Source organism: Trichoderma atroviride, chromosome 4, assembly GCF_020647795.1.
Source record: "Trichoderma atroviride chromosome 4, complete sequence".
NCBI lineage: Eukaryota > Fungi > Ascomycota > Sordariomycetes > Hypocreales > Hypocreaceae > Trichoderma > Trichoderma atroviride.
Genome location: NC_089403.1, coordinates 3,447,439 through 3,474,202, shown reverse-complemented (window position 1 = coordinate 3,474,202; position 26,764 = coordinate 3,447,439). Strand labels below are relative to the sequence as shown.

Below are 26,764 nucleotides of genomic sequence, written 5' to 3'. Positions count from 1 at the left end.
CAACACCATCGTCTAGCTTGACAGAGTTGCAAAACATGGGAAGTGGCTTAGGTCTTTGCTCCAAGTGCTTATTGCACCATTCAGGCAAGGGTTGAAGTTAGAATAGGGCAATCAAACCAAACAATTTTCTGCTAATGATGCAATATGGACAACAAGGCTACTGGGTACGCACGTAGCATGTACCTGTATCCACCACGCTTCACGGGTGACTCGTTGATGATCGCAGCAAGATCCTTGTAAATGGCAGCCTAACAACTTAGGAAAACATCCAGGTGACTGGTGCACCTCCGGTATATAATTGGGCACTATTGATAGACCCGTATTGAAGAATAGGCTCTTTTCGACGCCCGGGGCCAGGAGGTGGAGTTTTTGGGATCCGGCGTTACGTGATGCTCCATGCCTGTATGTAACGCTGGCCATTTCCCCAAAAAGAGATGCCTGGCTCTTTGGGCTGCGGAAGGCTATGCTATTGGATTAACGCATACTTCCCTGAGGATACTTGGCTGCGTTTTTTAGGAGGCGGGTTTGCTTCGGAAATCGTTTGAGCGTGAGATGCCCGCCGAGATCCCGGCTGTTCGGACACGGTGGGGCCGGGACTCGTGATACGGCTCAGGCTCGGAGAAGGGAAGAACAATACGAATGATACGAATGATACGAACAAATTGGTGCTTCGAGGTGAGGTATCTATTCTTGCTAGAGACACATGTTCGTATATACAGCTACATGCTATTGGCCCATGTACCATGTGTATGTATCCTACTGGATGCCGCTTCGTCCTGCTATTATTAGCTGTCAATCCGTACATGTACACAAGATACATGTACTGGCCTGGCTAGAATCGGCTTGATAAACCACCACCAGATAGCGACAAGAGGCAGTTTGTTTATCAGTCACCAACGTTCGGCATCACAAGAGCACATGCCCCGGCCATATGGATCGAGTCGGCTTCCGTGTCATGCTGCCAATGGTGGTTTCTCTTGCTTTAGCCTCCGCCACTTTTGGGGAAACAAGATCGAGATCACGGGCCGCTGCCGCAGTGGCCAATGTCGAAGTTGCATTCATACTGTAGCTGCTGCCAGCGCAGCAAACATGCCCAACCATAGTTAATACCAAGAATCGTGCGCCGTGCTGGCAGTGCAATTATCGTTTTGGGGTGGGGCCCGCACAGCCTCTCTCTGCCGACTGGATGGATGAGTTCATGGCGCAGCTCGCAGCTTCGACCAATGCAGATTGCCGCTGCGTTTTTTGCCGGTGCACAGGCCGGAGCAATGCCAGAAACTCCAGCTATAGTCGATATATAGGCAAATTGCGCCGTCAATAAACAACAGGCCATATCAAGCAAGCGGTGTATACTGCAGCACTTTTCCCAAGATTCAGCACCAGCACACCAACCTAGCGGCTCCGCTCGATGACGAGTTCACGACGGGGTGTAAATCGGCACAAGGGCCGCAGCAAGCCTCACCAAAACGTCCCGACGTTGAAGGCGAGGCAATACAAAAACGGGCAAGGGTCCTCTTCCTGACAGGAAAAAAGAAAACCACAGAGGTTTTACCATACCACAAGTCGTAGATAGATTTTAAGTGCTTGACTCCTTGCTTCGTACCTTTTCCTTAGTACCGGTTGGCGACAGCCCAAAACAGCTGAGGCGGCCACCCTCTCATTGGACGTCAGTTCCATCAGTTCCAGGTACCTTGTATCGTTTTTGGGTTCCATCCCGGGTCCAAAGCCGCGCATAAAACGGGACTCGTCGGCTGCGTCCGTTTCGTTCACTCGCCACCCAACCTTGTGCACTTTGATCTCGATTCCATCTCCAGGTCCAAGAGGCGAAGCAGAGGCCGTCCAGTGATCGGATAAGCTTAGTTGCCCGCCGCGAGACCGCCGCAAACTCTCTTTTGCCTCTTTGCTGGCGGGCGGGGGACAAGCCATTCAACTGGCAAGAAAAAAACATCCCCGCACCTGGGTAGCGGCCCGGGCCTTAGATTCAATCAGTCGTCCAGCTCTCCAGCTGCTAATCTAATCGGAAGCTAGATCGCCTGTAGCTTCACTGGCAATAGCGCTGGCCACCCGCTATACGCGAATAGCGGGCCATGATGTCAAAACGAAAACACCGAGAGGCGTCACCCTCGATTTTACTTCCAAGCACCCTCAGCCGTGCCCATCGTTCACCAATCGACACGTCCGGCTACATCCCGCAGAGGGCGGGGCAGCGGTTTCATCGCCAAGGAGAGGCGAATACGCAGCGAGACCAGCCCAATCAATCGCCGTATGCCGTCCAGCCTGTCCACAATGGCCAATCGCTGGTCATTCGGACACACGATGTCCAGTCCATGGCCCGAGAACGAGACATGATATCCCAGACGACTGCCTCTCCCATGGCTCGGCTTTATCCCTTATCGAGAATCCCGTCGCCATTGTCATCCCCGCATATCGCCAGTCCCATGCCGCTGCTCTCCCCGCCAAGACGCACGGCTCCCGCGCAAATCCTCAGCGATGTTACGCAGTTTCAACAAACATGGACCGACAGGTTTCAAAGGAGGGACGATAGGCTGTTCAATTCTTTTGACTGGGATGGGCCAGTCTTGACAATTCGAGGCCAGCCGCTCGTTAATCGGCAACAACACATGATATCGGTTAACAACAATGTCTCGAGCATGGGTACACAAGAGTCTAGCGACATGCAGCTTCTTGCAGACTCATGGATCGATAACATCAGCGAGTTTTCCCAGCAAACCTCGACGATATCGGGGCAGCTCACCGAGAGCGATCAGCATAACACACATGACTACTTGGACAATGGATTGTACCCCCCCTCAAGATGGCGATGGCAGAAATATTGCAAGCCAGGCCCCAAGCCCCCAAGAGCATCAACATTCCTCTGGCCATGTTGAAGACCCATTGTTCGATGTGAGACTCGGCCTAGAGCAAATGGTTGCAAGTCTTGACGCACTCTACCAGCGACCAAACATGGGGCGGGACATCAGTGGCTACGGGCGTGGTATACTTGGTGCTGCAGAAGGAAACCCGCAGACGCCTCAGGACTATGATGCAAATGCTGATACAATGCAAGGGCACTTCCCTGTACTGCACGATAAATCGTCATTCATATGCCCCTATGCAATGAGGTACCCCGATCTTGTACATCATAACTGTTTTCAGAAGATCAACACAATCCCGTACCTGAAACAGCATCTGAGAAGCGTACACCACGATGCAATGAACTGTCCTCATCAATGTCAAAAGAAAAGAGCAGAGGCACCACATCGACGGAGCCGGGCGAATAACGCGCTCCATTACGATTCGGGCACATGTCTTCAGATCAAACAGCGTAGCGACCGATCAAGATCACACATACAGCAATGGGATCGCATCTATCAGATCCTATTTCCCCACGCGAACCGCATCTCGGACCCCTGCATCAAGGACTGGACTATCAAGCAGTTGAGGGCTATTTACAGGTTCAAAGAAAAACACGGACCCGAGTGCCTGGCCCCCGTCTATTACCGGCTGCATTTCAAAATCAGGCAAGCCTATCCAGAGCCAGAAGTCTTGTACCGGATGGCATTCTGTACCTGGCTGCCAAAGGTGTTTGAACAGCGATTTCCAACACGAGGGCAAGAACTGCTAGGTGATTTCCTAAAGCAAATCAACTCTGCGCAGCGTCGCAATTCCCACACTCTCGATACCACCCCCATATTTCTAAATGGGGAGACGTCGGCATCAGTCTTACCCAGAGTCCAAATAGAGCGACAAGACTCTCCCCATGCATCAATACCGCCACCCATTGAGATTGGCTCTGATCGAACAAACTATTCCGCCATATTTACGCCCTATGCCATACAGCAACAACAGAGCCCCATCCCATCTCGGGCAGACGATACCTTTTTCGAGTCTCAGCATGACTACTCCCAACTCTCCGTGCCTCATTATCTCTCTGCCCTTCAGTCCCCAACGGATATGAGTTATCTTGAGTCGACACCAGAGATCCAGGACCTTGAATACGACTCTTTTGACTCCAAACACTTTTTGTTCGATCAGTGCGCCCCCTTGCCTGGCAGTCCTTCCCAGTTCTTGGCAGAAGTCGCCATGGATGTGGAAGACATTAGCATTTCTGAAGCGAATAGAGTGCTCAAGTATCATTTTGGCGCATCAAGTTCTAGCGGTTTGCTCTGAAAACCTGTTTTTACCACGTTATCATTATTATTTCCATTTTCCGTTACCTTTTCTCCTTTTTTTTTTCTCGGATTAATTTTTACCCAAGTCCCTGCCCTCTCCCATATTTTTCTTTTTTTCACATCATTTTATTTATTGTCTGGGATATTATCATATATTGTTTGGGATTGATATACTGCAGATGCTGTACCAATGTGGTTCTATCACCAGCGTCGTGTGGATGGAGATTGACAGAGGCCTCGCTTCGATCTATTTATTTATTTTTATCTTTCTTCTTCACTATTTTACTATTTCTTATATCAATTGGGCGGTGTTTTGACCGAACAACCTTAAACGGCGGCGGCGTATGTTCGGTCTTCGGCATGGATGGCATTATAAAAAAAAAATGGAAAATACGAGCTACGAATTCTAGGAATGAAATCATTAGCTTTTGTTTATATCAGCTCTCTTTGCTTGTCGGGGCGGAGACCTTTTGTTTTTGGATGGATACCCTTGCATATTGGCCGGCCGATAGATTTGGGAACAACGAGATTATGGATGGGATGGGACACAGACAGAAATGAGCTTACAACAGAGACCACGAAGGTTTAGGCAATTGAATGATTCATAAAGTGGTGCATTAGATCACAAAAACGCAAAATCACAACGTTGATTAAGTCGTTGGACTTTTAACACGGGCAATATTATCTAAAAGTTCAACTTGTCGCTTCTAATCCTTCTTACCTCTCCTCCTATCTTCTCGTTCATCAGTCCCAAGAACATAATCCAAAAGCCCGATACCCCCAAAGTACACGTCAAACCTCTCATGATGCCGGTCATGCTTCTTGGCCGCTCCCCCAAAGAAATCATACCCGCTATGCACCGTCGAAGTCTCGATGAGCTGAAAGGCCACAAACACCCACATGGTGAGAATATGCGACTTTAGCAGCAGCGGCGGCAGCAAAATGGGCAGCACGTTGGCCGAGATGTGCTCCACCGGGTGGGCATACTGCGACGAAAACGCGACGGGGGCCGTGAACTTGTGGTGCTGCTTGTGAAAGCGTCTATACAGCGGGCGCAGATGGAGGATCCGGTGGGAGCTGTAGAAGAGGGCCTCGCGGGACAGCACGCTGAAGAAGAGGTCTCGTACGAATTCTTCTAGCGAGGGGAGTTTTGCGTCGACTCTGATGCTGGGGGGCAGGCCCTTTGCGAAAGTTGCGTAGAGGAGGGCGCCGTGGAGGGCGAAGACGATGGCCTGGTTGCGGATGCAGATGACCATGGAGTGCAAGATTTCGCTTGACGTGGGCTGCTTGGGCGCGGGCTGGATTTTGTGTTTTGAGGAAAAGGACGGTGCGATGGAGTCGAGGAGGACGAAGAGGATGCATGGAATCCACCAGAAGATGACTTGGATGATGAAGGTGCCGACGAAGTCGACGGTGTAGGGGTCGTAGGTTGCGATTATGTGGCCCCAGGAAGCTGCCACGGCATCCATGATAGCCATGGTGTGTGAAACTGAAGGTATTGCAATGGCTGTAGAACTTGGAAACCGTATACTTTGAAATCTTCGATTATGAAGATGCCAACTGAATCTTCCAAACGATACAGCAGCTCAAAAGATGTAAATGAGAATGGTGGCGGGGAGTGGCAAAGAAGCGCTCTCTTCAAACTTGTGAAGGCCTCACATTTCAACCACTGGCTGGATATATAGTATATAGCCTGGTTCATCTGCCTCGGCTCGCGCGTGAGGGGCAATACAAAAAACATTTGTTAAAAACGAGTCTAGGGAACAAAAAAATCCTTCTCTAGTTCAGCCACATCTTGCTTCCCCACGTCTCTTAAGTTGATCTAGCGGGGGGGGGGGGGGGGGGGGGGGGGACCACACAAATCAGCTCTTTTTCTAAAGTTGTCTGTTGCTCGTCTTCTCATTGGCTTTTCATGTTTTATTGTCCTCACGCAACATATACCTCTTTCAGCCACTCTTACTTGAGAAATACTACTTTCAGTATAATTCACAATGCATACATGTACACAGATATATGCCTCGGCTCACATGTAAACTCCATGCTGTTAACCACACCAAACCCCTTTCAAGCTCTCCATCCTCCCTCAAGCTCTCCATCCTCCCTCAAGCTCTCCATCCTCCCTCAAGCCACTCCTGTGCGATCCTATAACTCCCCTCTCGCACATCCCCCGGAACGGTATGTCCAGCCCCGTCAACCGCCACAAACGCCAATCGACCGGAACTCTTCCAGAATCCCGTCGCGGCTGTCCCTTCTGGCAGCTCCCGCCACGGAGCCAGCCGATAGTCCGCCAGCCCGCTCCATCGCAGGTTGTCATACGCCCACATGTTGCCCGGGGTGTTGAGTCTGTAGTCCTCGTTGCCCTGTAGCACAAGCACGCGGATGTCGCCCAGGTTGGGAGTGCGGTAAGCGTCGAGAATACGTGCAACTTCACGGGTCGTGGTCCTGAAGGGGTCTTTGGAGTCGATGTAGGCTACGTCAACGTCGAGGTCGACGATTTCAAATACAAACGAGGGCGGCAACTGTAGGGCCTTTTTGACGTGGTCCTGGTTGAGGTAGGCTGTGATGTTGCCTTTCGTAATGTCTGAGCACAAAGGCCAATCAGGGCAGGGAATATGGACTGTATAAACGCCGTTAATATCGAAAGTATGAGCAGGGGCAACGGATTCAACATACCATTAAACGGGTTTCTTTTCCCTGCCATGACCTGGTCGTAATAATACGGATGCACCGCCTCTTCTACGTATGTCATCATGCCCCGGCATTCATGTCCATCATTACTCGCATCGCAGTTTCGTCCGAGCTCAAAGAGCTTAGGCACGTTGAGTGCGAGCGCCTCACAGACGGTATCATTCACAATCTTGTCGTGTTTCCCGAATCCCTTGCATAAGAACTCGTATGTGCCCACAGCGGGGGCAGTATAGTCAATCACGGCATTTATCAGTATGAGAGAGGAAATGTTGCCCCAGAAAGCATCTCGGGAGTTGAACCTCCGTGACTCTAGTATATAGTCGAGGTAGACTGGTCCATAATGCCCTCCGTAGGACTCAGCCGCAATGTGGATGGGCAGACGGGCTCGGTCTGGGAAGATGTCTTTGAAGAAGATGTTGAGAAAGGCTTGGAAATCGGATGCGCCGGCGAGATCAAAGGCCGGGACGGGCGATCCCTCTGCGCGAGAGGAGAAGCCAACGCCAGCGGGCTGGTCCAGGAACAGCACCGAGGCATTGTTGTTCCAGGCAAAGTCGTTTGGCACGGTGGTGTTTTCGCCAGGCTCCAGCCAGCAAGCGCCCATTTCGTTGAAGAGTCCAAACATCGAGGTGGCCCCAGGTCCTCCATTCATCCAAATGATGACGGGATCATTAACGGGGTCATTTCGGCTGTCGAAGAACCAGAAGAAAAGGCGGTGCGAATCCGTCACGTCGATTGTGCCTGTCCATTGCGATTCGCCGTATGTGGCACACGTTGAATCATCTTGCGGCGTCAAGGTATACTGGCCAGCTTTAAAGGAGGGAACATCCGCTGATGAAGATGTTGTTGCTGTCTTGGAGCCGGCCAGTGGCCGTTGTTCGCCAAAGTCGAAGCTTTGAAACTGGAGTCCGTCCGAGATTCGGGCTGATTCATGCTGTTTTGGGAGGAATGGCGGGAGTCTAAGATAGGCGACTGCATTTCCTGCAAGCAAAATGCCCGAAGCAACTACAGTCTTGGCGATGATCATGATGAGGTTGCTTGCGATGATACCACCCTCCAGCCGTAACGATTCAGTAGTTTAACAGGGCAATCCTTGTTACACTTCTCATCCCATCGAGGCTTCTAACGAGAAACAAAAATTCAAGCCCCTTATTCTCTATTTAAGAAGCGTCAAATTACGTGACTCTTTATCGCAGCGGGGTTCGTCTACCGTACCCGTTACAAGAACGCGCGTTTATAGGTACGCTTGAGCGCTTGTAATTTTCGAATAAGCAGTTTTCGTTGGTGGATCATGTCGCCATCTCGGCTGAGGGCCTTTTGTAGCTCATGATAAAGGATCAACCACCTAACGCCTTTTTTCCCATGATAAAAAGCAACAGAGGCCGAGAGCGGAGGATTTGTGATAGAAGCTAGGCATACACAGAGATACTCTGTAGCCTTCGCTTCCTATACGCCGTTACAATACGACAAGGATAGATATGTATGCGCTTCAGTCTGTATAAAGAGGATGGTCATAATATTCCGTCAATTCGTCAAATTTTTTCATACGTTCGATATGCGTTTATATACCCTTGTACCAGATATCCATTCCAATCCATAGCATACAAACAAGATGGCTCAGCGACCAGCCAAAGCCAAGACAATCATTCTCACGAGCCCAAAAAAAGAAAAATGAATCATTCTACGCAGCGTATCCATAAAAAGAACAAAAAGAAAAAGAAAATCCTTGCATTAATCCATTCATTAAATTCGTGACTTCGTTGTCTATACGCTCAAACTTCGAAATCGTCCACGTAAACGCTCAAGTCAGAGTGGCCAACATGGCACGGACAAGTCCAGGCGAGGGTCCTGTACACGTAGTCCGGGTCAGCCACTTTGCTCGATAGGAATTAAATAACAGAAAAACCAGGAAAAAATCATGTGCAACGGCAATAAACGCGGCGCACCTTTCATCGGTATTTTGGCACGCTGATGGACATCCTACCTTTCTTGTCCTTCTCGATACGCGCCGGCTTGTGGGACGAAATCTTCTCAATCGATTCTTCGTACGTCACAAAGTCTCCGTTGGGGAGTCTCTCGGTTCGGACGACCTCGCGGTCAAGGTCTCGTTTGCCTCGGTAGGCAAGCTCCTTTTCGAGAGCTTTGATTTCGGAGCGAATGTCCTTTCCGCTGCGCGATCGTGTTCGTGAACGATGGCGCTCCACTAGCTGGTAGTCGTCGCTGAGATGATGGTGGTGGTGGGAGTGAGAGCGGCTCCTGCTTTTCCGGCCGCGCGATGATGGCGAGTAGTCTCGGTATATGATGGTTTTGTCATCTCGGTATACTGACTTGTCGTCATAGTACACGCTTTTATCATCGCGGTAGACGGTCTTGTCAATCAATTCAACTCCTCCACGAGGCACAGCCTCGATGATGACGGGTGCTGGGTGCCCAGAGTGCCCAGCGTGCACAGGAACTAGAATTGGAGCTGGAGCTGGAATTGGTGGAGGACCTGGAGGCGGAGCATAAACCGACTGTGGAGGCGGAGGCGCATAAATCGTCTGTGGGGGCGGAGGTGCTGGTGCTTCGATGATGAGCTCCTCTCTGCGCTCTCGGATGATCTCGCCGGCTGAGGATCGAGCAGCGGCAACTTCAAGTTCACCTTGAGATTCCGGGTTAGTACTGAGCCAGCTTACGCAGAATTAAAGAGAGCAATGGACTCACTTGACTTGTACTCTTCACTCAGTTTAAGCAGGTGGTCGATATTGGCTTGTCCTAGAGCCTTTTGAACGACAATGACATTGCCCTATCACACTCTTTGTTAGCCTTGTTCCTTGGAAATGGTCTGCCAACCGGTATAAAGACGTACTTCTTCAATAAAAGGGTAGCCGACGTCAATCAGCGCCCGCTTAGACACTAATCTAGCAGGAATTCTGGTCTTGCCCTTCTTTGGATACTCGCTCTTGGTGCTCTTGACTGTGGTGCCACCGCTGCTGCTGCTACTGCTGCTGCTGCTACTGGAAGACCGGGTAGAAGATTTGGATGCGTGAGATCTGCCTCGGTGGCTGCGCTTGTGGGAGTGGCTTCGTTTAGTAGAGCGGGAATCTCGGCTGCGGCTGCGCTTCTCCTTTTCCTTTTCCTTCTCTCGAATAATCTCTCGTTCGACGATGCGCTCTGGAGGGATGACCGGGGCGGCCGGGATGCCTTCTCCAATTCGATCGTGCTCAACGTGGATATCTTCATAGAAGCGTTCGTCATATTGTCGAGGCGGCAGGCCGCGGGCCTTGGGAAGAGGAATAGGTGTATATGCCGGGGCCCGGTAGTCTTCACGGAGAATGTCCTCGCGGCGGGCCGGCGCTGGAAGTTCCTCTCGCTGGTCGAAAAATCTGGGCAGTGGTCGACGGTCATATGTATCAAGGGATGATTGGCGGCGCATCAGCCCTGGGCGTCGAGGCGAAGAGTCACGGTAGTACTCGCGATCGCGTTCCTTTTCGACAAACATGGTACGGCGTTCAGAAGACTCTCGAAGAGGTTCTCGAAGAGGTTCTCGGAGGGGATCTCGGAGGGGGTCCCGGAGAGGCTCCCGTCGAGGATCTGAACGGCGATCAAGGCGGATGTCATCTTCGTAGTACCGGCGATCACGGACAATATCATCTTCGTAGGATGACCGGCCGTATCTGCTGCCAAGGCGCTCCTCGGAGCGATCACGGCCACCCCGCCCGCCGCTCATAAAGCGATCTTCTTCGAAGCGATCCCGCTCACGAACCTCTTCTCTCTCGCCGACAAAGCGGTCCCGATCCAGGCGATCCCGTTCCCAGCGATCTCCGCGACTGGCCATGGTGGGTCGAGTGGCAATGAGATGGTATTGTGTGTATCAGATGAAGTCTTGGTGACTGTTCAAGAGTGCCTCGGACAAGGTGGTCTTTATAATGAACACAGAGTGACAAAGAGCAAGATGCCCCTCTTTGTACGCCCGAAGAATAGCGCCGTGCCTCCAAAGAAGACAAACGCAACGCACAAGGCACAAAACACTTGCTTTCAAACAGCTGCTATTTCGAGCTCGCTGGAGAGTTGAAAGAAGATGGTGAGACGAAGGGCCAGCCGGCTATATGAAACAGCCCTTTCTTCTCTGCAAGTGGATTTCGGGTCAAGCGATGACGTTTGTGTGCTGAGCCCCGCTTGGCCTTTTGGTCCGTTCCAAGTTTTGCGCAGGGGTTGCTGGACTTGCTGCGCCAGTAGCGGCGAGCCGTGGGCAACACCAACAGCTAGTGGTGAGCGGCACGGCCAGGGAGGCCCCGTGATAAGCCACAGGTGAGGTCACGGCGCGAGGGTTCGCTGGGAGGGAGAGGCCCGAGGCGAGGGCGCTGGTGCTCGTGATGTGCGGGAGGGTTGCTGCGACGGTGTGGGTGGTTTGATATGGGCTGTGGCTGGTGAGATTCAGCTCGATGATATGAGGGATTCAGCTCAAAGGCCCCCAACAAAGACTGTGCGTGTTAGTGCCGCTACGCCATGTACATTCAATAATAGCAATACGAGCAAAGATAGCACACGGGGGGACAAGAGACGAGAGACGAGGGAGCACGGGGATGAAGAGTCTTTGAGGATGGACGACCTGCGTCTGGTGTCTTACTTGTAGATGCCGATGCTACTATTCCTGCCCTCACCTCATGTGGCTCTGCAATCATCAACTCCAAGATGCATCATTTCGCCTGTCCAGGTGAGGGGCCCTCCTGGTGACGTTTTCGTCAAGACCTGGGTCCAGTCTCGGCACTGCAGCTCGCCCATCTGGTTGGCTCGTCGAAAATCAAGGCCCTTAGCACCCCATACATGGACTAGGTTCAGGTTCAAAATCCACCCTGCATAAACGAAGAATCAACTTGTACCAGTTCAGACAAGAGGCCATCGAGAATAGATTAGAATCGCAGGTGAAAAGTCCCACAGCAAGAGGGCCTACAAGGTTGCTACGCGCTTACTATCCTGGATATGCAAGGGGCCATGGGGGAAAAAAAAATCTCACATCGTGTCTGCCGCTTGGGTACCAGTGGTTTTTTATGCCTGGATGGAGGTTGGGCGACAAAATGACGACCCTGAACCATCACCACCTGTGACCGCACTCGCTCTACAAGCTGCGCAATAGCCCCAGCCGAAATACTACGGGGTAGCCGCTGGATATGTATCACCTGCGGTGACCAATGATGCCCTATACATGCCCTTTTCCACTTCCCCTGCAGCGGTCGTCCAGCACAGCCTGCGTCTCCCGCTTTGGCGAACCCATCGCGGCAGGCGGCATTTGGCTGAGACCGCAGCCCATTGGGCCGGAGCCAAGATCTCACAGCCGTGCTCCTGTCCCACTGCAGGAGACTTTTTGGCCACTCGGGCTGTGAGGCCTTGGCCGTATGTACGGGTATTCACCTCTGGGCGCCTCTTAGTTGGGCTGCGGCCGCCGGAATGGGCCAGGCTTGTGTGCGTCGATAGCCGTGATATCAGGCCACTTTGGAGGGCAAGCCTTGCCTATCAAAAGCGAAGAAGGCTTTGTTTCTAAACTTTTCCTATTTCAAAGTGTGTACGTATTGTTATACTCATGAAAAGTCACTATGGTTTATGTGTCGCTCTTTTGCTGGGAAGCCTAAAGTTGGAGATCCCGAGACAGCATGAAAATCTCGCCCCATGGGAATATCCAACACACCATACTAGGGAATTTGGTGAGCGTATATATTCACAAAGAGACTGCACCTCGAATATAGATGCATTTGTACATTTTTCACGCTCATGGTAAGGCGATATTAGCTACCTGTAACACTCGGAATCGCTCAATAATGTGCATGCATGTAGACACCATTAATCATTCATCTCATTCCAAACAAATCATCATTCATACTAATCATGCTATTCAACTTTTAAATCCAATTCGAAGCATTTTTATACCTCCAGTTTCTCATTTTTGGCGACTTTACGCTTAGCATCCAACATAAATGGCGTTGGCGTAGAGAGCATAAGTATCGGCGTGGTTGAGGTTCTGAGAAGCAGATAGAGACTGGATAAAGTTGTATCCATAGCCACCATAGTCCTGGGTGCCCTTAACCTGCGACAGATGCGTTGACTCATGGATGACCGTGTTGGCCTGATCTTGCGCATGGCATGTTCGAGACAGAGATGGCAGAGCGCTGAAGTAGAGGTTGCAGTAGGCCATGAGACTGCCGCTGGGAAGCGTGTAAGCCAACACTCCCGAGCTACATCCGCCGAGTACATCTGAGCAGTAGAGAGAAGAGCTGCCGCCGCTGGTTGAGCCACATTCGGAGGCAACACGGCTGAAGACGCCTGAGACGGTGCTTCGCACGCTGGAGCTGGAGGACTTGAAGTACTCTGTGATCTTGGCTGCGGAGCCAGAAGCGGCGGCTTGCTGGGCGAGCTGGGCGACAGAAGCACAGTTGCGGACGGCGGTCTGAATAGCACTGAGCTTGCTACCGCTGCAGTCGCTTTGTATGCGAGTGCGCTTCTGGTGGAATGCAACGCGGCGGGCCGAGGCGGCCTCGCCATCAATATCAACCTCGATTTTGTTGGTCTCAAAGGGCACGGAGCCGACGAGTTGAGTGGATCCGTCTTGGGCAAAGGAGAAGGCACCGGCAGACTGGATGTCGTACTTTCCGCCGAGTGAGAGATCGTGGGCTTCGGCAATGTCAAACGTCACCTCGATGGACTCTCCGGCGGGGATGCTCTGGAAGGCATCTTCAGCTAGATTCTCAGTAGAGATGCGTTGGCGGATACCGTCAAAGGCAACAGTGTGCTCTGTAGACTACGTTAGCAATGATACATGTGTCAATGTGTAAGTGAAGTTAAGCGGTGAAAGGATACCTCCGGAGGTGATTGTGACCTTCTCTACAGCACTGTTATCCAAGATGGTACCGGACTTGAAGATCTTGAGGCTGCTTTTGCCCGTGTTGGTAATAACAGCTTTGATCTCAGCGTTGCCAGCACTTTCGAGCTTGATGTCCAAGGGGGGTTGGTGCCTTGCCGGGGGCAGCTGAGGCCAAGGCGGCGAGGGCAATGAGACCAGCGACAAACTTCATTTTGAGGAGGACAAATCGACTGAATGGGATGATTATTGAGATGATTGTGATTTTATAATGCTCAATACTGGACGGCGTATAGCCTTATTTATACTTCAAATACAATATGATAATGACTTCTACGGGGTATCATGATGGTTGGGACTGCGAACAAAAGTTCTTCTCAACTACAACCATACTCCATCAATAGAACTCTAGTCAATTCCCGTGTTGAGAATAAGACCATAGTATTGGCGTTTCGACTCACTTACACAATCTCTGATTACCGTCTTCTCCAGCATTCATGCAGTGTTGTATCAAGGATATCGGCCGGGAATAGGATAATTCTACACACCAATTTGATTCAACTGCCGTATTGGGACGAGTATCCGTTGATAAAGCCAAAAGGCCGGTGGAGGCATGCTTGGTCTATCTTTTACTCACAGTTATTTCTCTCTTCCATATCGGCAAGATATGGGATATTATACCCTTTTTATCTGACAGCTTACATAGTCATTGCAAGGCGAGCGGTATTAAGAGATATTTTGAACTCTAATGTGAATCGAAAAACAACATCATGTATAAAATGTCAAATTACACATGCATGGGAAGAGTCCTCTGCTTCATTCTCTCAAGTCCAATGCTTCATCCGCTGTCCTGCCAAGGTCCAGGTAACGGGAACCAGCGGCAAATGAGGAACGCTTTGTAAGTGTTCAGTTAATTTGGCTCTATCTAATGGTTTGTGCATTTATTAGCCCGGTTCCGAGATGCGGACTCACTTATCCCGTAGACTTCGGCAACAGACCCAGCTTTCCCCCTCAATGCCAAGCGATAAGCGTAAAAAAGAAGCTGTGCCGGCCTAGACAGCTTCCAAAAATGTTCGAAATCTCCGGGATCTTTGCAATTCAAGGAAACGGAGGTATGAGTGGACCATTATGTTTTCATAGAGGCATTCGCAGGCATTAGTGGTGTCTTGGCTCTCAGCATCTAGAAACAAAGCTTTGATGAGGATACTGGCTTCCTCATATTTGAGCAAACATGTCTTGGGGTCCGGTCTACATAGCGATGAAAGCTATATGTCATTAATATCTTGAGATACGGCATTTTTAAGTAGGAACATAGCATATGCTTCGTTTTAGAAATTAGCATGTCTCTACGCGAAATATATCTTGGGGTATGGCTTCTTATGAAACCAGCGACTTTTCCGAATAAAATCCGAGGGTGTACTGATTTCGGATAATCCTTTAGGCAAATTGTTTCTTGGCATATATAAAAACGCATCAAAATTTGTATAGTCTATCAAATAACCGAATACTATCGCTTCGGTAAAGTCCCGATGGGCGCAGCAGATCTTGCCAACTCGGTTCGATCGGGCTGCGCGTACTCAAATTTAGCTCGCCGGATATTAAGCTTGCTTCCACTCTAATTGGTTATTCTTGCGACCTTCCTATCTTGTCTGCTTCACAATTACCGAAGCCGTGGGCTTTTACGGTAGATAACCGTGGAATGTAGTGTGCGTCTTGGACGGAAGACGTTCCAAACGAGGAAGCTCATTCTCCGGAAAGCCAAGCCTATCGATATCCACTTGCTCGTCGGTACTGAATATTAGTGGAAAGACTATTACTATACAATACGTTCTTCATAGGTAGTCTGAGGGTTACATTCTTAGCGATAGCCACTTATTGTGATGTGCTAAGCATACCACTGTTCTCTACGCCCTTCAGCTTCAACGGCGACATGTATCTTGGTACAATGGAGCTGAGATTAATAAACAAAAATCATCACTTTTCACTGTCACAGCATTGTGAATGTTCAATGATTACCTGGCCTCTCACTATATAAATCTTCCTGGTCCCCTTGTATCATTGAGGTGAATTAACAGAGTTCTTGATCCAAGGAGTGTGAATAAGCTTGGAGACAAGCATAACGTAAGGTTATTAGTAAACATGCCTAGGTGTTTTACTAGTTCTACTGAAAACACAATCCCGTTATTGATATGCAAAAGTGCCTCGCATGGTGCCACCGGTTGCCTAAAGGAGAAGCTGGGGGAGCAGCCCGCGGCTATCAAGAATGGAGAACTGCCTATGCGGAGGCGACAGTCCGAAAATTCGACTCCATCTTCAACATTTATATGCTCGTATTCTTTTACGACGGTTGACCCCTCTTGCGCGGATTCGATCCCTTTGCAGGCTTGGCACAATTGATATGGGATGCCCCTTTTTCTCCAGATAGAGAGGTATGGTTATCAAAGGCGGCTTGATGGGGATAATCGGACGTGGCCGCCAGTGCGCATATTGCCAATGGTATTCTTAAGATGACTGTAGGAGGAATTAGTGAAGAAACCTGTTGCCGGCGTCGACGTCATCAGTTTCATCCCACTCGCCTCCAACGAGGAGCGGGACACTAATGAATCAGTACTTCTGCAGGACCATGAAAGAACAACTACTCAGTTTCTTTCTGAGCAGGCAAGGGAAATATCTACGTCTCCGTACTTTCAATATCCTTTTATATCAAGTCTTCTAATGAATCTTGCTCGCATCCCAAGTGTGCGCGCTGTTCTTGGCATCAGTCTTACTCTCGTGCTGGCTACATTCTTTTTCTCGCCCTCGTACTCAATGGAGAGCCGCGACAACAGCTCCGGCCCTATTGCTGGCCTACGCGTGGCAATTAAGCAGACCAGCACATCTCCTCTCACCATCGCCAGCACCGTCATCAACGATAATGAGCATACGGTCACTTACCTCGTATACAATTCGCCGTTGGACACTGCTGCCCCATCCATTGGCCTGCTCACCATCACGCCTAGCGGTGCCTCGGAGCCTCTCGCCTTGCCAAAGCTCCAGATTCAAAGACAATGGCCGCCTGGTCCTGAGTCACTCGTCCAGCTACAGCCAGGTGCAAGCCAAACGGCCGAAATTGTTCTCAAAGATTTTATAGCTTCACAACTCACGGGAAAGGCATCTATTGTTCTCAAGGGCCGCTGGGATATGGTGTGGAACAAGCAGAAAGATGATATTACAGCTGAAATGATGGAGCAGGCCCAGCTGCAAACCGAGCCAGACGTCTTTCGTGGTAGCTTCGCTAGCGAGAGGTTGGAAATATCCACCGCATAATAATAGAAAAGAAAATGCCCGTTGTATTCGTGGGCTTTGCTTCGATGCATGTCTGCCTTGTGCTGGTGAATTGCAGTGAGTGAATGAAAGGCTGCTTGGGCCTGCTATTGGCATAAATGCTAGGCGACGACGGAGCGCTAAAACTGCTCTACCGACAGCGCGGGTTACTAGCGTTCATGCAAGCTCTCCGTTTGTTTGTTTTTTCATTCTTTGCTCACTTTTCCTCAATGATCGGAGCGATACAGGATGTTTCATCCCGCCTAATGAACAGAATCTCAATCAAAGGATAATATGGGCAATGTCTGCGTTCTTTGCTCGCCATGGACACCGCCATATCTTTCATATAAATGAAGCAATCCTTCTTGCCTCTCATACGCCCTCACGCATAACCTTCCGTACGGAATCATCTCCATCTCAACCGGCCGCTGCCACTACTCGAGAATGGTTCGCGAACAGACAGTCTCCCCGGAGGCCCCAATGCCAAAAGGCTATGGGTTTCTCAGAAAAGGCAATCCCTTCATGACAGGTCTCTGTCGCCGGAAAACTCTAGACGCCAAAAAGACGTTGTATGTGGTGGTGAATCAAGGCAAACAAGAAGGGTTACGAGCACCAAAGTGGATCTTACACCAAGTCTTCTCGGAAGAGAAGGCAACTCGAGAGAGAAGGCGCGGGGCTGTTGAGAGACGAGATGCAGCAACCGAGGATGCGTTTGCAGCGACTATCAAGAGGCTCTTTGCAAAGATCCCGGGAGAGGATCTGAAGAAAATCTTGAGACATGCCCTCAGAAAGCGAAGCGGCAGGGTCGGTCGCACGGGAAAACTAGACTTGGACAGGAAGGCATATCTAGCAGTTCAAGCGCACATTCGCCATCGCCATACGGACTATGATAAAATCACCAACGAGTCAAAAGACCGAGACGCCGCGAGAGACGCTACCCGCGGAAAAGTCTCGAGGGTCTTGGTTGAATGGGCTAGCGATCCGGCAGTGATGAAACTAGGCAGCGCTGTTTGTAAGGACAAGAAGGGAGAGTCTCGGAGGGTGGCTCGAGTGGCTCAGAAACGGCGGGCATCTTTGACGGCTACCAAGCCCACAGCAGCATCCAGGCGAGTCACAAAGCAGCGACCTCCCTCAAAGACCTCGAAAGAAACGACGACTCAACCACAGCCGGTGATGATTGACTTGACACAAGATGAAGATGAGGCAGAGGCAAGTGACGCGACGGATCAAGTCTCTTCTGTGGACGAGGACCAGGACTCAGAAGAAGATGGTGACGCTTCGTATGAGTTGTCCGGTTCGGAGGGCTCTGACAAAGAATACGAAAGCGACAACGACTGGTTGGACTAATGTTTCTGCCAGATCGGTGAAATAATATTATTGGAATAAGTTAATTTGTAATACCTAGGTGCATGTAGCTCTGAGTTGGCTACCTTATAGATCTTATATTCGTTGTAGCAGTACATCTCCTCTCTTAAAGTCTACCCAGCACCTGTAAAGCACCTTGTCCCCTTTTACTTGATCGCCCTCGCGTCGAGGTGACTTGCGTCAAGATGACTTGCGTCGAGATGACTTGCGTCGAGGTGACTTGCATTTCGGGAGCATTGCCCATCTCCATCATCCTTGCCCTCAACAACCGCAGTGGAGCACTGTAAATGAAGCCAGTACCTGCAGTACCTGCCACGATACCTGTAGCTCCCGCCGCTTCGCACCTCTCGGGCAGCCACCAGCCCGTTTAGCGCTGTTCGTCTCCCGCGGGCTAGCCCAAGTAGTGCCTGTTTCTGGCGCTGTGATAAATTAACCCCACGTGATAGGTAGCTCCTGGTCACTCCCCTGACCAGGATGAGAGCCGCAATTCTATTTGACGACGCGGGTCATCTCTGACAACCGGTGCTGGTGGCTCTGGGGATCTTTTTCCCTTCTTCAGTCGCGCTTTGTGGATTTTTTTGCATTGGTCGCTCCTTTTCGAGAATTCTCGCTTTGCTCAACGATTCCGTCATTTGTTGACGATTACACTCGCTACATTCCAGCTCGACACGCACCGCTCCTAAGCGAATCTCACATATCAAACACAGCTTCAAGCGGCCCTGCCCCTCGTGGGACGCAACTCGCCCGTGCCCGATCGAGTCCATCGACACCCGAAACTCACCCCAGTTCAGCAGGCCGCATCTCAGATCTAGCTTTCGAACCGGATTCCAACCAGCGACTGATGTATAATGGATAACTCCCAGAGACGAGCCAGCGGCATCCCCCGCCTCTCTCGGCTTCCTCGCCCAGTCTCCGTAGTCCAGCCAACACCATCTCCAACTCCGGCTCCGGCTCCGGCTGCAAGCTCCACGTCATCGCTTCGTCCAAGGCCATCCCGTGATAGTCTTGCGGGAGACGCAACTAGTGCCAGGGATATCCAGAACCCAAAGCTCCGGGCCTCTACTTCCCGTGGCCAATTGCGCCCCGGCGCCAACATCAGCGAACGAAAGCCATCTTTACGAAACTCAACGTCCAATTCTTCGCTTCGTTCCAACTCCACTCGCACGCCTGCCTCAAAACCTGCTGCCTCGAAACCTACTGGCCCGGTGTCGAAGCCCTTACGAAATATATCCGAGTCCCAAAGATGGAGCACTACTACAAACGCCCCAGCGTCGCAGTATAAGTCTTGGGCAGAGCCATCAGACTCCAGCAAGCTTGATTTTGAGCGGGATGAAGATTCTACAGAAGCATCCAACGACCTGCTCACTTCCTATTTGAATGACTCTGCAGGCTTATCACACCAGGTCGACGATGGAGAGCCCCCGGCTCTCTCACCTCGGGCTCTTTCACCTCGGGCTCTCTCACCTCGGGCCCTCTCGCCCCGGGCCTTTTCACCTTCAGCTCTCTCACCTCGAGCTCTCTCGCCTTTGTCCCCGGCTACCTCTCCGAGGGGAGACATGCCCCAGATCAATGCGCCGAAACCCTCGCTTTCTGATCGCACTATTGAAACTCTTTCGCATCTGCCTTCTTCTCCCGCTTTAAGAAAAGGGTCAACAAATTCATTCTTTGACTCAGGCAGGCCCATGTCGCGAGCCGAGAGCTCTGCTTCAAGGCCAAGCTCCAGCTATACTTCTGGTGGATCTGCAGGGCATCCGTCACGCCCAGGTTCGAGTGGCGGAGGAGACGATTCAGGGTTCTCAAATCCCAGAAAGTCATCAGCCAATCTTTTCAAACGACCTCTTTCGGTTATTCAAGGTACTCCTGATAGAGCTCCAGGCGTCGCATCCAGCGGCGCACAGAGACCGCGTCCAGCCAGTCGTCTTTCTGGAGTAGCCTCGAAACCATCTTCTTCTATGCCGGAGTTCAGAAGCCCAAGCCCAGATAAACTAGGTAAAACGCCGACGAAGAAAGTTCAGAAGCCAGCGTCCAGGCCACTAAAGCCGAAAGCATCTGCCCGCGGGCTTGCCAAAAAAGCAGCACTTGATGCCGGAGAGAAATCAGGAAGCGGTGCCTCTGCCTGGGACGGTACCATCGCCCCACCTGCTGCAGCAGTGAATGAAGATGCTGATGAGCCGAATCAGACGGCCCAAAAGTCGTCAACAGCACTTCGAGATCAAATTGCCAAAGCAAAGGCAGCTCGGAGAGCGGCTATGAAGCAAACTCAGGATCAGGATCAGGCGCCTGGTGCAGCATCGACTCCTAACGAAATGGCAGCGATTCCCTCAAATAGTAGTTTCAATTACGATGCAGCATTCGAAGATCCTTTCAATTTGAACAAGGGCCAAGATGCTGGCGAAATGGTCTTGAAACAGCGTATTGGAGCAGCAAGAACAAGCGGTAAGCTGAACATTGCAGCTTTAGGGCTGAAAGAGATGCCAAGCGATGTTATGAAAATGTACGACATGGAGTCTATTGGCGCTGGTGGGAGCTGGGCAGAGAGCGTGGAGTTGACCAGGCTTATCGCCGCAGATAATGAGCTAGAGACGTTGGACGACGTCATGTTTCCAGACCTTGGCCTTGAAGAGCTTGAGAACGATGAGGAGGGCCGTGGTAACATGTTTGGAGGGCTCGAGACAGTCGATTTGCATGGCAATAAGCTGCTAACGATTCCTATGGGATTCCGCCGCTTCTTACAGTTAACCACTCTCAATCTGGTGAGTATCTCCGCGGCCCTGTTGCTCTTCGGAATCATTTGTTCACACTTTTTAGTCGTCAAATCGCCTAGAAAATGGCTGCCTTGAGATTGTCGCGCAGATGACGGCGGTTCGAGATCTCAAATTAGCAAATAATCACCTCACTGGACAATTGGGCTCATGCCTCACTAGCTTGAGTGCGCTGGAGATTCTCGATGCTCATGGAAACAAGCTCTCTGCCCTGCCGTCCAACATTGAAGACCTTTCTCGGCTGCGTGTTCTCAACTTGAGCGAAAACAGCTTTGAATCGCTTGCATTCGAGGGACTTTCGAAACTGCCGCTGACTGAGCTTGATTTGAAGAAAAATCAGCTTTCTGGAACTCTTATTGACGAATCTATCGACTCTCTACCGACACTTCAAACTCTTGATGTCTCGGTAAATAGGCTAACACGACTTGTGCCTGCCGATACCTCGATCAACCTTCCCGTTGTCCATACTCTTACTCTCTCGATGAACCGGCTGCAGGAGCTCCCAGATATGGCCACATGGACAAGTCTCTTGACCCTTGCAGCAGACACAAACAACATCTCCAGCATTCCCCTAAGCTTTACTAGCCTCGAAAAAGTACGACAAGCAGACTTCTCTAGCAATGATATCCGCGTAGTTCCACCTGAGATTTCTCGCATGGACAGCCTCACTTTGCTTCGGCTCAGTGGTAACCCGCTACGTGACAAGAAATTCGCTTCAGCCTCGACAGAGGATATCAAGGAGGCGTTATCGACGAGACTGGAACCTCCTCCCCCGTACCAGGAACCGGCCGGTCAGGAGCCCATCACTACCATGATAAGCCAACTTGACATTGAGAAGAAGCAGGATAATATGACAACAATCAATGCCGACGATGCAGATAGCAGATCAGAAGGTGACGATGATTTTGCCACACCTCCAACGTCTGCGCCGCATTCACCTGCTAGATCTCGAGCTCAGACGTTAGTGAGAGAGACTTGGCCGGTCAAGACAGGCGGGCTTCTCGATCGTTCACGCACCGAGACGTCTTCATTGAGCCCGGAAATGTGCGCCGAACTTTCCAGGAGTTACCAGATAAGGCAGGCACATCTTCATCATAATCTGCTGAGTGCGTTCCCCGGATCCCTTCAGTTCTTCTCACAGACTCTTACGTCTCTGTCCTTGAGCCACAACAAAATCTCGGGCGACGCCTACCTGACAGAAGATGTGAGCTTGCCGGCTTTGACAGAATTGAATTTGAGCTCAAATACCATCACCAGCCTAGGTCCGTTGACAACATTTCTTAAAGCACCTGCACTGGAAAAGATTGACGTATCGCTCAATCGACTGAGCACCCTTCCTCTCGATCTGAAACAGAGCTTTCCCAACTTAAAAGTTCTTGTCGCGTCAAATAACCAACTAACAGAGCTTGATCCAGCTGCCGTCAAGGGCCTCAAAGTTGTTGATGTGTCGAGCAATGACATTGGACATCTGGATCCCCGGCTCGGCCTCTTGGGTGGAAAAGATGGGCTCGAGCGGCTTGAAGTGACAGGAAATCGATTCAAGGTGCCCAAATGGAATATCCTGGAAAGGGGGACTGCAGTCACAATGAAATGGCTCCGAGGGCGAATCCCAGCTGAAGAGATGGAAGAGTGGAGAGCTGTAAACGGGGAAGATGACTCTGACGTGGACTAAACTCGCAGTCGGCGATAATGTTTGTCCCTTTAACTGTAGCTTATTGGTTTCATTTTACGGTAAGGTCACGTACTATATATATTCTGCTACTTAATTCTTTTGGTCGTCCCTATCCAAGGGTAGAGCTGTGTATTATTGTTTTCGGTGGATCGGGTGTGCAGGCAGAGCGACACTCGGAGTATCGGTTGAAACTGGCAGCATAGATGCCGCATGGGCTTATGTTAGCTTGGAAATATGTATAATAATCTGTAATGTATATCACTATCTAAACATACCTATTTACTGAGTTTGCGATTCGTGGTTATCTTGGAAAGTGCTCGACGAATGCGACTACTATTCTGATGGCCGGTAATAAAGGCAGAGCTCAACCTAGAGATGTGTATTTGTTGTTCAAGTGTTGTGACGAGGAAGGCATTATCCAAGGGGGCATTCTAGGCTTTTATGAATCGATAGTCAGCTGGTAGCAGCTTTTGATTTGCTTCAACTCAACAATACATCAATGAATGCCAATATCAACATCCGAATATCATCTCTGAGATTACGACTGCATCGCTCCAATGGCCTCTACTACTATAAAATTTACGGTCCCCAGCTCTATATCAAGAACTGCGCTACGATATAGCGCTGCCAGCCAAATAACTACAAATCATTACAAGGTCGAGCGGAATGTGCTACTATCAAACATCACCCCGTACGATCCGCGCGCAATCGTCCGAGTGCTCATACCAATCTCCATAGCCGGGTGGCTGCTCTTTGGGGTCATTTGCATTCTGTGCATCAACGGGCGGGGAAAGCTGGGGAGATGGATTCCGGAGTGGTATCTGGACTCGGAGGGAACGCGGGGGGGATAAGGCAATGGTGGTGCTGTGGTGGGTGGTGGTTGTGGTGTTTTGGCCATTGATACTGCCGGTTTTATTTGTGAGGGGGGTGGTGTGTCTTGTGAAGCGATGGACCGGGGGGAGGGAGGCGCAGCTGTTGTGGCCGAGGAAGAGCTTGGAAGAAGTATGAAGGGAAGATGAGGATAGGAGCCGATCATCTTATCGTGTCATTTTGGCGGATGGATATTTGCTTTCATTCATGGGTGGTATTCAGGGTAGGGATTACTTTGCGAAGAACGGCGATGACTTGTGGTGGCTGTGGAATTACCACATGTATTCTCTTCTACCTGTATATATAGAAGACATGCAAGACAATTATAGCTGGGCATTGAATAAAGCATGAAGAAACAATAAAAACGAGACAATGAGAGTGACGACGGCAACTAGGGTTGTTTGCCCACTGCAAAGTGCTGGAGTCGTCTATAGATTAAGGGAGACGTGATCCAGCACCCCAGCTGTAGCTCAACGAGGCAGCCAGTCCACATGTCAAAATACACGACTGCCAAACATGCATAAGAATAGCAACAGTAGCAGCAGTAATAGTCTGGTAGTCTCGTAGTAGCTGGTAGCCTACATGGAATATGGAAGCTATAGCTAGAGTGCTGTATAACAGAATTGGGGTGCTGGATAAGATCCCCAAACTGCCGAAAGGTTAAATCTCGGCTCGCAGCCTTGCGTCAGCTCGCCGTTGCTAGGCAGGCCGAAGTGGGCTTAGCGCCCGTGGTAACCCAGCCAGCCTCTCCAATTTGTTTTTTTCCCCGTGCCTGGTGCAGGTACATTGGCCATGTAGGTACGAGGTACAAGCTGCGAATCGGCCGCCTCTGACTGGCGCCAGCCAAATGGTGCTCCTCGCATGTACCACCACCTCGTTTTCACTCAACCTCAACCCATGACCCCTTGGCAGCCTCGACCTCTCGCCTCTCGCAACGACACTGCCAGCACGGACATTGAGGGAGACTCGACGCGGCTCGACGCGATACCCGACGCAGAGCTTGACCGACCCGTTTGCCGCAGCTGCAACGCCGAGCTCGTCGTGAATTGCGTCGTCATTCGTTCACGGCGTAACGCAAGCCACGATCCTTGTTGGCAGCGCTTCGAACTGCCCTTGCGCCAAGGGAGAGACGGCGACAGAAGGCCGAGGCGCACCGGGATCCACATATCACACTTTTGCCCTTGGAATCTTCTTTCGCGAGCTGGGCTTGTTGTGAGGGAAACACTGGAAGCTTAACGCACTGGATTTCGTCTGCCCGCCGCTTCTCTTGGCTCAATCTGCCGCTCGAATCGACTAGTCTAGCTACGCAGGCCTCTACAGTTGCGATGGCCTCTGATTCGGAGATGGACGTGGACGCTCCTCGCGTCAATGGCACGGCAGCTGGCACCATTGAGGACCTCGCTTTCGCCGCTGTCCACCCATCGACCCCTCAAGAGACAGGACCTCTCAGCCAAACAACGCTACCGTCCACCGAGATCCCAGGATCGCCAATTGACCCAAACCAGTCATTTAAAACAGAGGTCATCGACGATAGGCCGGCCATTGCGGTTATTCCGTCGTCCATGACCCCGCCGCCCTCCACGCAGGTCGCGGCAAGCAATGGCGCCTCGAGACGTGCCTATTCCAACTCTCAGCAGTCGGCCCTCTTTTCGCCGCCCGCTACCATTCTAAACACCATGCGTGGACGAGATATCGAACCCGAATTCGCGCCGCCAGCACCTCACCAGCTGCTCGAGGCTTCGGCGGACGAGCTTCGCGCCATGCTGCAGACTTGCATCGCCGAGAACCAGAAACTAAAGATGGAGGCTGCACATCACAAACTACAATATAACCTGCTGAGCTTACAAGCGGACGAGGACTCAAAACGTGCCGCGGTGGAACACGACATGATACGCCGCGAAGTGGACGCCTTACGCATGGCGGAGCATTCTCGGCAGGCGAAGCGCGAGCTCAGCTCCGGATCAGAGTCTCTGCAGAACAAGTACCTGCAGATGAAGATGTGGTACGAATCAGCAGTGGAAGAGAATGAAGCCCTCAGCCGGAGAGTCAAGCTGGCCAAGAAGGTCATCCAACAGAAGGAGGAGGAGACTATGTCTCTGGCAGAGGAGCGAGAGATGCTACTGAACCGAATTCGGGAGAATCGCGAGCACTTTCATATGCTATGCAGCCCCGGAGGCATCTTCCATGGCGCTCTGACGCCCAAACATGGGATTACATCGACACCGCAGCAGCATCGCGGGGCGGCTCGCACTCTGCACCGGGAAGAGACTGATGGGCGGGAACACGGATTGTCTGCCCTTTTGGAGGCAATGAGCCAGAGCCAGACGCAAGAAAACAACAACGCTGCCAACAACAACAGTGCGCCATCAACACCCATGGTCATGGCTCGACCTGCTTCTCGGCTGGTTAGGAGGCACCAACGTAACGCCCAGTCCATGTCGTCACTTCCCACTACTCCCATGCATAATCTGCGTGGAGACCACAGCGGTCTATTGCCGTCAGTAAATCTGGTGGCGCAAACGGAGCCGAGATCTCGCTATTCACAACGACGATTTGTTCCTACAACTCCACCCTCTCAGCGACAATCACGAAGAAGAAGACGAGAAAGCACAATCTCAATGGAGGACAATGAAGAGCTTGCTCGGCAAGCCCTGGAATCGGTCAAAGCAGTACAGACACTATCATCTCAGCCGTCTGGAGTTGTTCCAGCCGGGGGCCCAATCAGCTCACAAGAAGACGAGGAGCAAGTCTATGACAGCCAGGCGAGTCGAGCAGCGGCAAAGATGCTGCGACAATACCCCGGGGCGCCGTCATTGGATGCCTCAGAAGGACCTGCTGAGAAGTCTGCAGCCATGCATGCCAAGCTCTTTACTGGAAGCAAATCTGCAGCTGGGGCTGAGAAGCGCAAGCTGGCTGCTGAAGGCGAGACTCAAGCGGACAGCCCACAAAAGAAATTGAAAGCTGGTGGAGCGGCATCAGATGGCCGTCGTGTTGGGCTGGGTATTCAATACTAGTAGGAATGGGGAGAAGGGCAGACGAATTCTGGTCATGTTGGATCAAATTGAAGCGAATTATTTAAGAGATATCCCCTAGTCGGCACATG

General features: G+C 51.1%; 12 protein-coding genes across 14 annotated transcripts; 7 read left to right on the top strand and 5 right to left on the bottom strand.

The window, feature by feature from the left end:
• Positions 1-1,018: 1,018 nt before the first annotated feature.
• TrAtP1_008497 (uncharacterized protein) lies at positions 1,019-1,333 on the bottom strand (the record flags this gene model as incomplete). Its single annotated transcript, XM_014086800.2, has 1 exon — positions 1,019-1,333. One exon carries the CDS (start codon positions 1,331-1,333, stop codon positions 1,019-1,021), a length of 315 nt encoding a protein of 104 aa, XP_013942275.1.
• Positions 1,334-2,087: 754 nt separating this feature from the next.
• Positions 2,088-2,888, top strand: TrAtP1_008496 (uncharacterized protein; the record flags this gene model as incomplete). Its single annotated transcript, XM_066113927.1, has 1 exon — positions 2,088-2,888. The coding sequence occupies one exon, from the start codon at positions 2,088-2,090 to the stop codon at positions 2,886-2,888; it is 801 nt and encodes a 266-aa protein (XP_065970017.1).
• A 37-nt stretch (positions 2,889-2,925) lies between these two features.
• Positions 2,926-4,170, top strand: TrAtP1_008495 (uncharacterized protein; the record flags this gene model as incomplete). Its single annotated transcript, XM_014086799.2, has 1 exon — positions 2,926-4,170. One exon carries the CDS (start codon positions 2,926-2,928, stop codon positions 4,168-4,170), a length of 1,245 nt encoding a protein of 414 aa, XP_013942274.2.
• Positions 4,171-4,879: 709 nt separating this feature from the next.
• On the bottom strand, positions 4,880-5,650 carry TrAtP1_008494 (uncharacterized protein; the record flags this gene model as incomplete). Its single annotated transcript, XM_014086798.2, has 1 exon — positions 4,880-5,650. The coding sequence occupies one exon, from the start codon at positions 5,648-5,650 to the stop codon at positions 4,880-4,882; it is 771 nt and encodes a 256-aa protein (XP_013942273.2).
• A 586-nt stretch (positions 5,651-6,236) lies between these two features.
• On the bottom strand, positions 6,237-8,281 carry TrAtP1_008493 (uncharacterized protein). Its single transcript, XM_014086797.2, has 2 exons — positions 6,846-8,281; positions 6,237-6,789 (listed from the first exon to the last, which is right to left on the bottom strand). The coding sequence occupies exons 1-2, from the start codon at positions 7,882-7,884 to the stop codon at positions 6,275-6,277; spliced, it is 1,554 nt and encodes a 517-aa protein (XP_013942272.2). The 5' UTR covers positions 7,885-8,281; the 3' UTR covers positions 6,237-6,274.
• Positions 8,282-8,365: 84 nt separating this feature from the next.
• On the bottom strand, positions 8,366-10,898 carry TrAtP1_008492 (uncharacterized protein). Of its 2 annotated transcripts, none has more exons than XM_014086796.2 (4): positions 9,706-10,898; positions 9,561-9,642; positions 8,804-9,498; positions 8,366-8,705 (listed from the first exon to the last, which is right to left on the bottom strand). In XM_014086796.2, exons 1-3 carry the CDS (start codon positions 10,672-10,674, stop codon positions 8,807-8,809), a joined length of 1,743 nt encoding a protein of 580 aa, XP_013942271.2. In that variant the 5' UTR covers positions 10,675-10,898; the 3' UTR covers positions 8,366-8,705; positions 8,804-8,806. The 2 variants fall into 2 exon arrangements, with proteins under 2 accessions (XP_013942271.2, XP_065970016.1); XM_066113926.1 differs by having other exon boundaries at positions 8,842-9,498.
• A 757-nt stretch (positions 10,899-11,655) lies between these two features.
• TrAtP1_008491 (uncharacterized protein) lies at positions 11,656-13,903 on the bottom strand (the record flags this gene model as incomplete). Its single annotated transcript, XM_066113925.1, has 3 exons — positions 11,656-13,622; positions 13,689-13,762; positions 13,812-13,903. The coding sequence occupies 3 exons, from the start codon at positions 13,901-13,903 to the stop codon at positions 12,793-12,795; spliced, it is 996 nt and encodes a 331-aa protein (XP_065970015.1). The 3' UTR covers positions 11,656-12,792.
• A 2,501-nt stretch (positions 13,904-16,404) lies between these two features.
• Positions 16,405-16,995, top strand: TrAtP1_008490 (uncharacterized protein; the record flags this gene model as incomplete). The annotated part of the gene is made up of 1 exon (XM_014086795.2): positions 16,405-16,995. One exon carries the CDS (start codon positions 16,405-16,407, stop codon positions 16,993-16,995), a length of 591 nt encoding a protein of 196 aa, XP_013942270.2.
• Positions 16,996-17,436: 441 nt separating this feature from the next.
• Positions 17,437-18,339, top strand: TrAtP1_008489 (uncharacterized protein; the record flags this gene model as incomplete). The annotated part of the gene is made up of 1 exon (XM_014086794.2): positions 17,437-18,339. One exon carries the CDS (start codon positions 17,437-17,439, stop codon positions 18,337-18,339), a length of 903 nt encoding a protein of 300 aa, XP_013942269.2.
• Positions 18,340-18,860: 521 nt separating this feature from the next.
• Positions 18,861-23,076, top strand: TrAtP1_008488 (uncharacterized protein). Of its 2 annotated transcripts, none has more exons than XM_066113924.1 (3): positions 18,861-21,110; positions 21,166-22,323; positions 22,377-23,076. In XM_066113924.1, exons 1-3 carry the CDS (start codon positions 19,206-19,208, stop codon positions 22,401-22,403), a joined length of 3,090 nt encoding a protein of 1,029 aa, XP_065970014.1. In that variant the 5' UTR covers positions 18,861-19,205; the 3' UTR covers positions 22,404-23,076. The 2 variants fall into 2 exon arrangements, with proteins under 2 accessions (XP_065970014.1, XP_065970013.1); XM_066113923.1 differs by having other exon boundaries at positions 21,166-22,381; positions 22,535-23,076.
• Positions 23,077-24,558: 1,482 nt separating this feature from the next.
• TrAtP1_008487 (uncharacterized protein) lies at positions 24,559-24,897 on the top strand (the record flags this gene model as incomplete). Its single annotated transcript, XM_066113922.1, has 1 exon — positions 24,559-24,897. The coding sequence occupies one exon, from the start codon at positions 24,559-24,561 to the stop codon at positions 24,895-24,897; it is 339 nt and encodes a 112-aa protein (XP_065970012.1).
• Positions 24,898-24,986: 89 nt separating this feature from the next.
• TrAtP1_008486 (uncharacterized protein) lies at positions 24,987-26,675 on the top strand (the record flags this gene model as incomplete). Its single annotated transcript, XM_014086791.2, has 1 exon — positions 24,987-26,675. The coding sequence occupies one exon, from the start codon at positions 24,987-24,989 to the stop codon at positions 26,673-26,675; it is 1,689 nt and encodes a 562-aa protein (XP_013942266.2).
• Positions 26,676-26,764: the final 89 nt, after the last annotated feature.

What these genes read in the sequence shown, in the direction of transcription:
- TrAtP1_008488 (XM_066113923.1), top strand. Translation starts at nt 19,206, where the DNA reads ATGGATAACTCCCAGAGACGAGCCAGCGGCATCCCCCGCCTCTCTCGG. An exon ending in AGTTAACCACTCTCAATCTG is followed by an intron (nt 21,111 to 21,165) that starts GTGAGTATCTCC and finishes CACACTTTTTAG; the next exon opens with TCGTCAAATCGCCTAGAAAA. An exon ending in AAATACCATCACCAGCCTAG is followed by an intron (nt 22,382 to 22,534) that starts GTCCGTTGACAA and finishes AGCTTGATCCAG; the next exon opens with CTGCCGTCAAGGGCCTCAAA.
- TrAtP1_008492 (XM_066113926.1), bottom strand. Translation starts at nt 10,674, where the DNA reads ATGGCCAGTCGCGGAGATCGCTGGGAACGGGATCGCCTGGATCGGGAC. An exon ending in GAGTGAAGAGTACAAGTCAA is followed by an intron (nt 9,499 to 9,560) that starts GTGAGTCCATTG and finishes CGGAATCTCAAG; the next exon opens with GTGAACTTGAAGTTGCCGCT. An exon ending in TATCGAGAAGGACAAGAAAG is followed by an intron (nt 8,706 to 8,841) that starts GTAGGATGTCCA and finishes CTACGTGTACAG; the next exon opens with GACCCTCGCCTGGACTTGTC.
- TrAtP1_008493 (XM_014086797.2), bottom strand. Translation starts at nt 7,884, where the DNA reads ATGATCATCGCCAAGACTGTAGTTGCTTCGGGCATTTTGCTTGCAGGA. An exon ending in GAAAAGAAACCCGTTTAATG is followed by an intron (nt 6,790 to 6,845) that starts GTATGTTGAATC and finishes GCGTTTATACAG; the next exon opens with TCCATATTCCCTGCCCTGAT.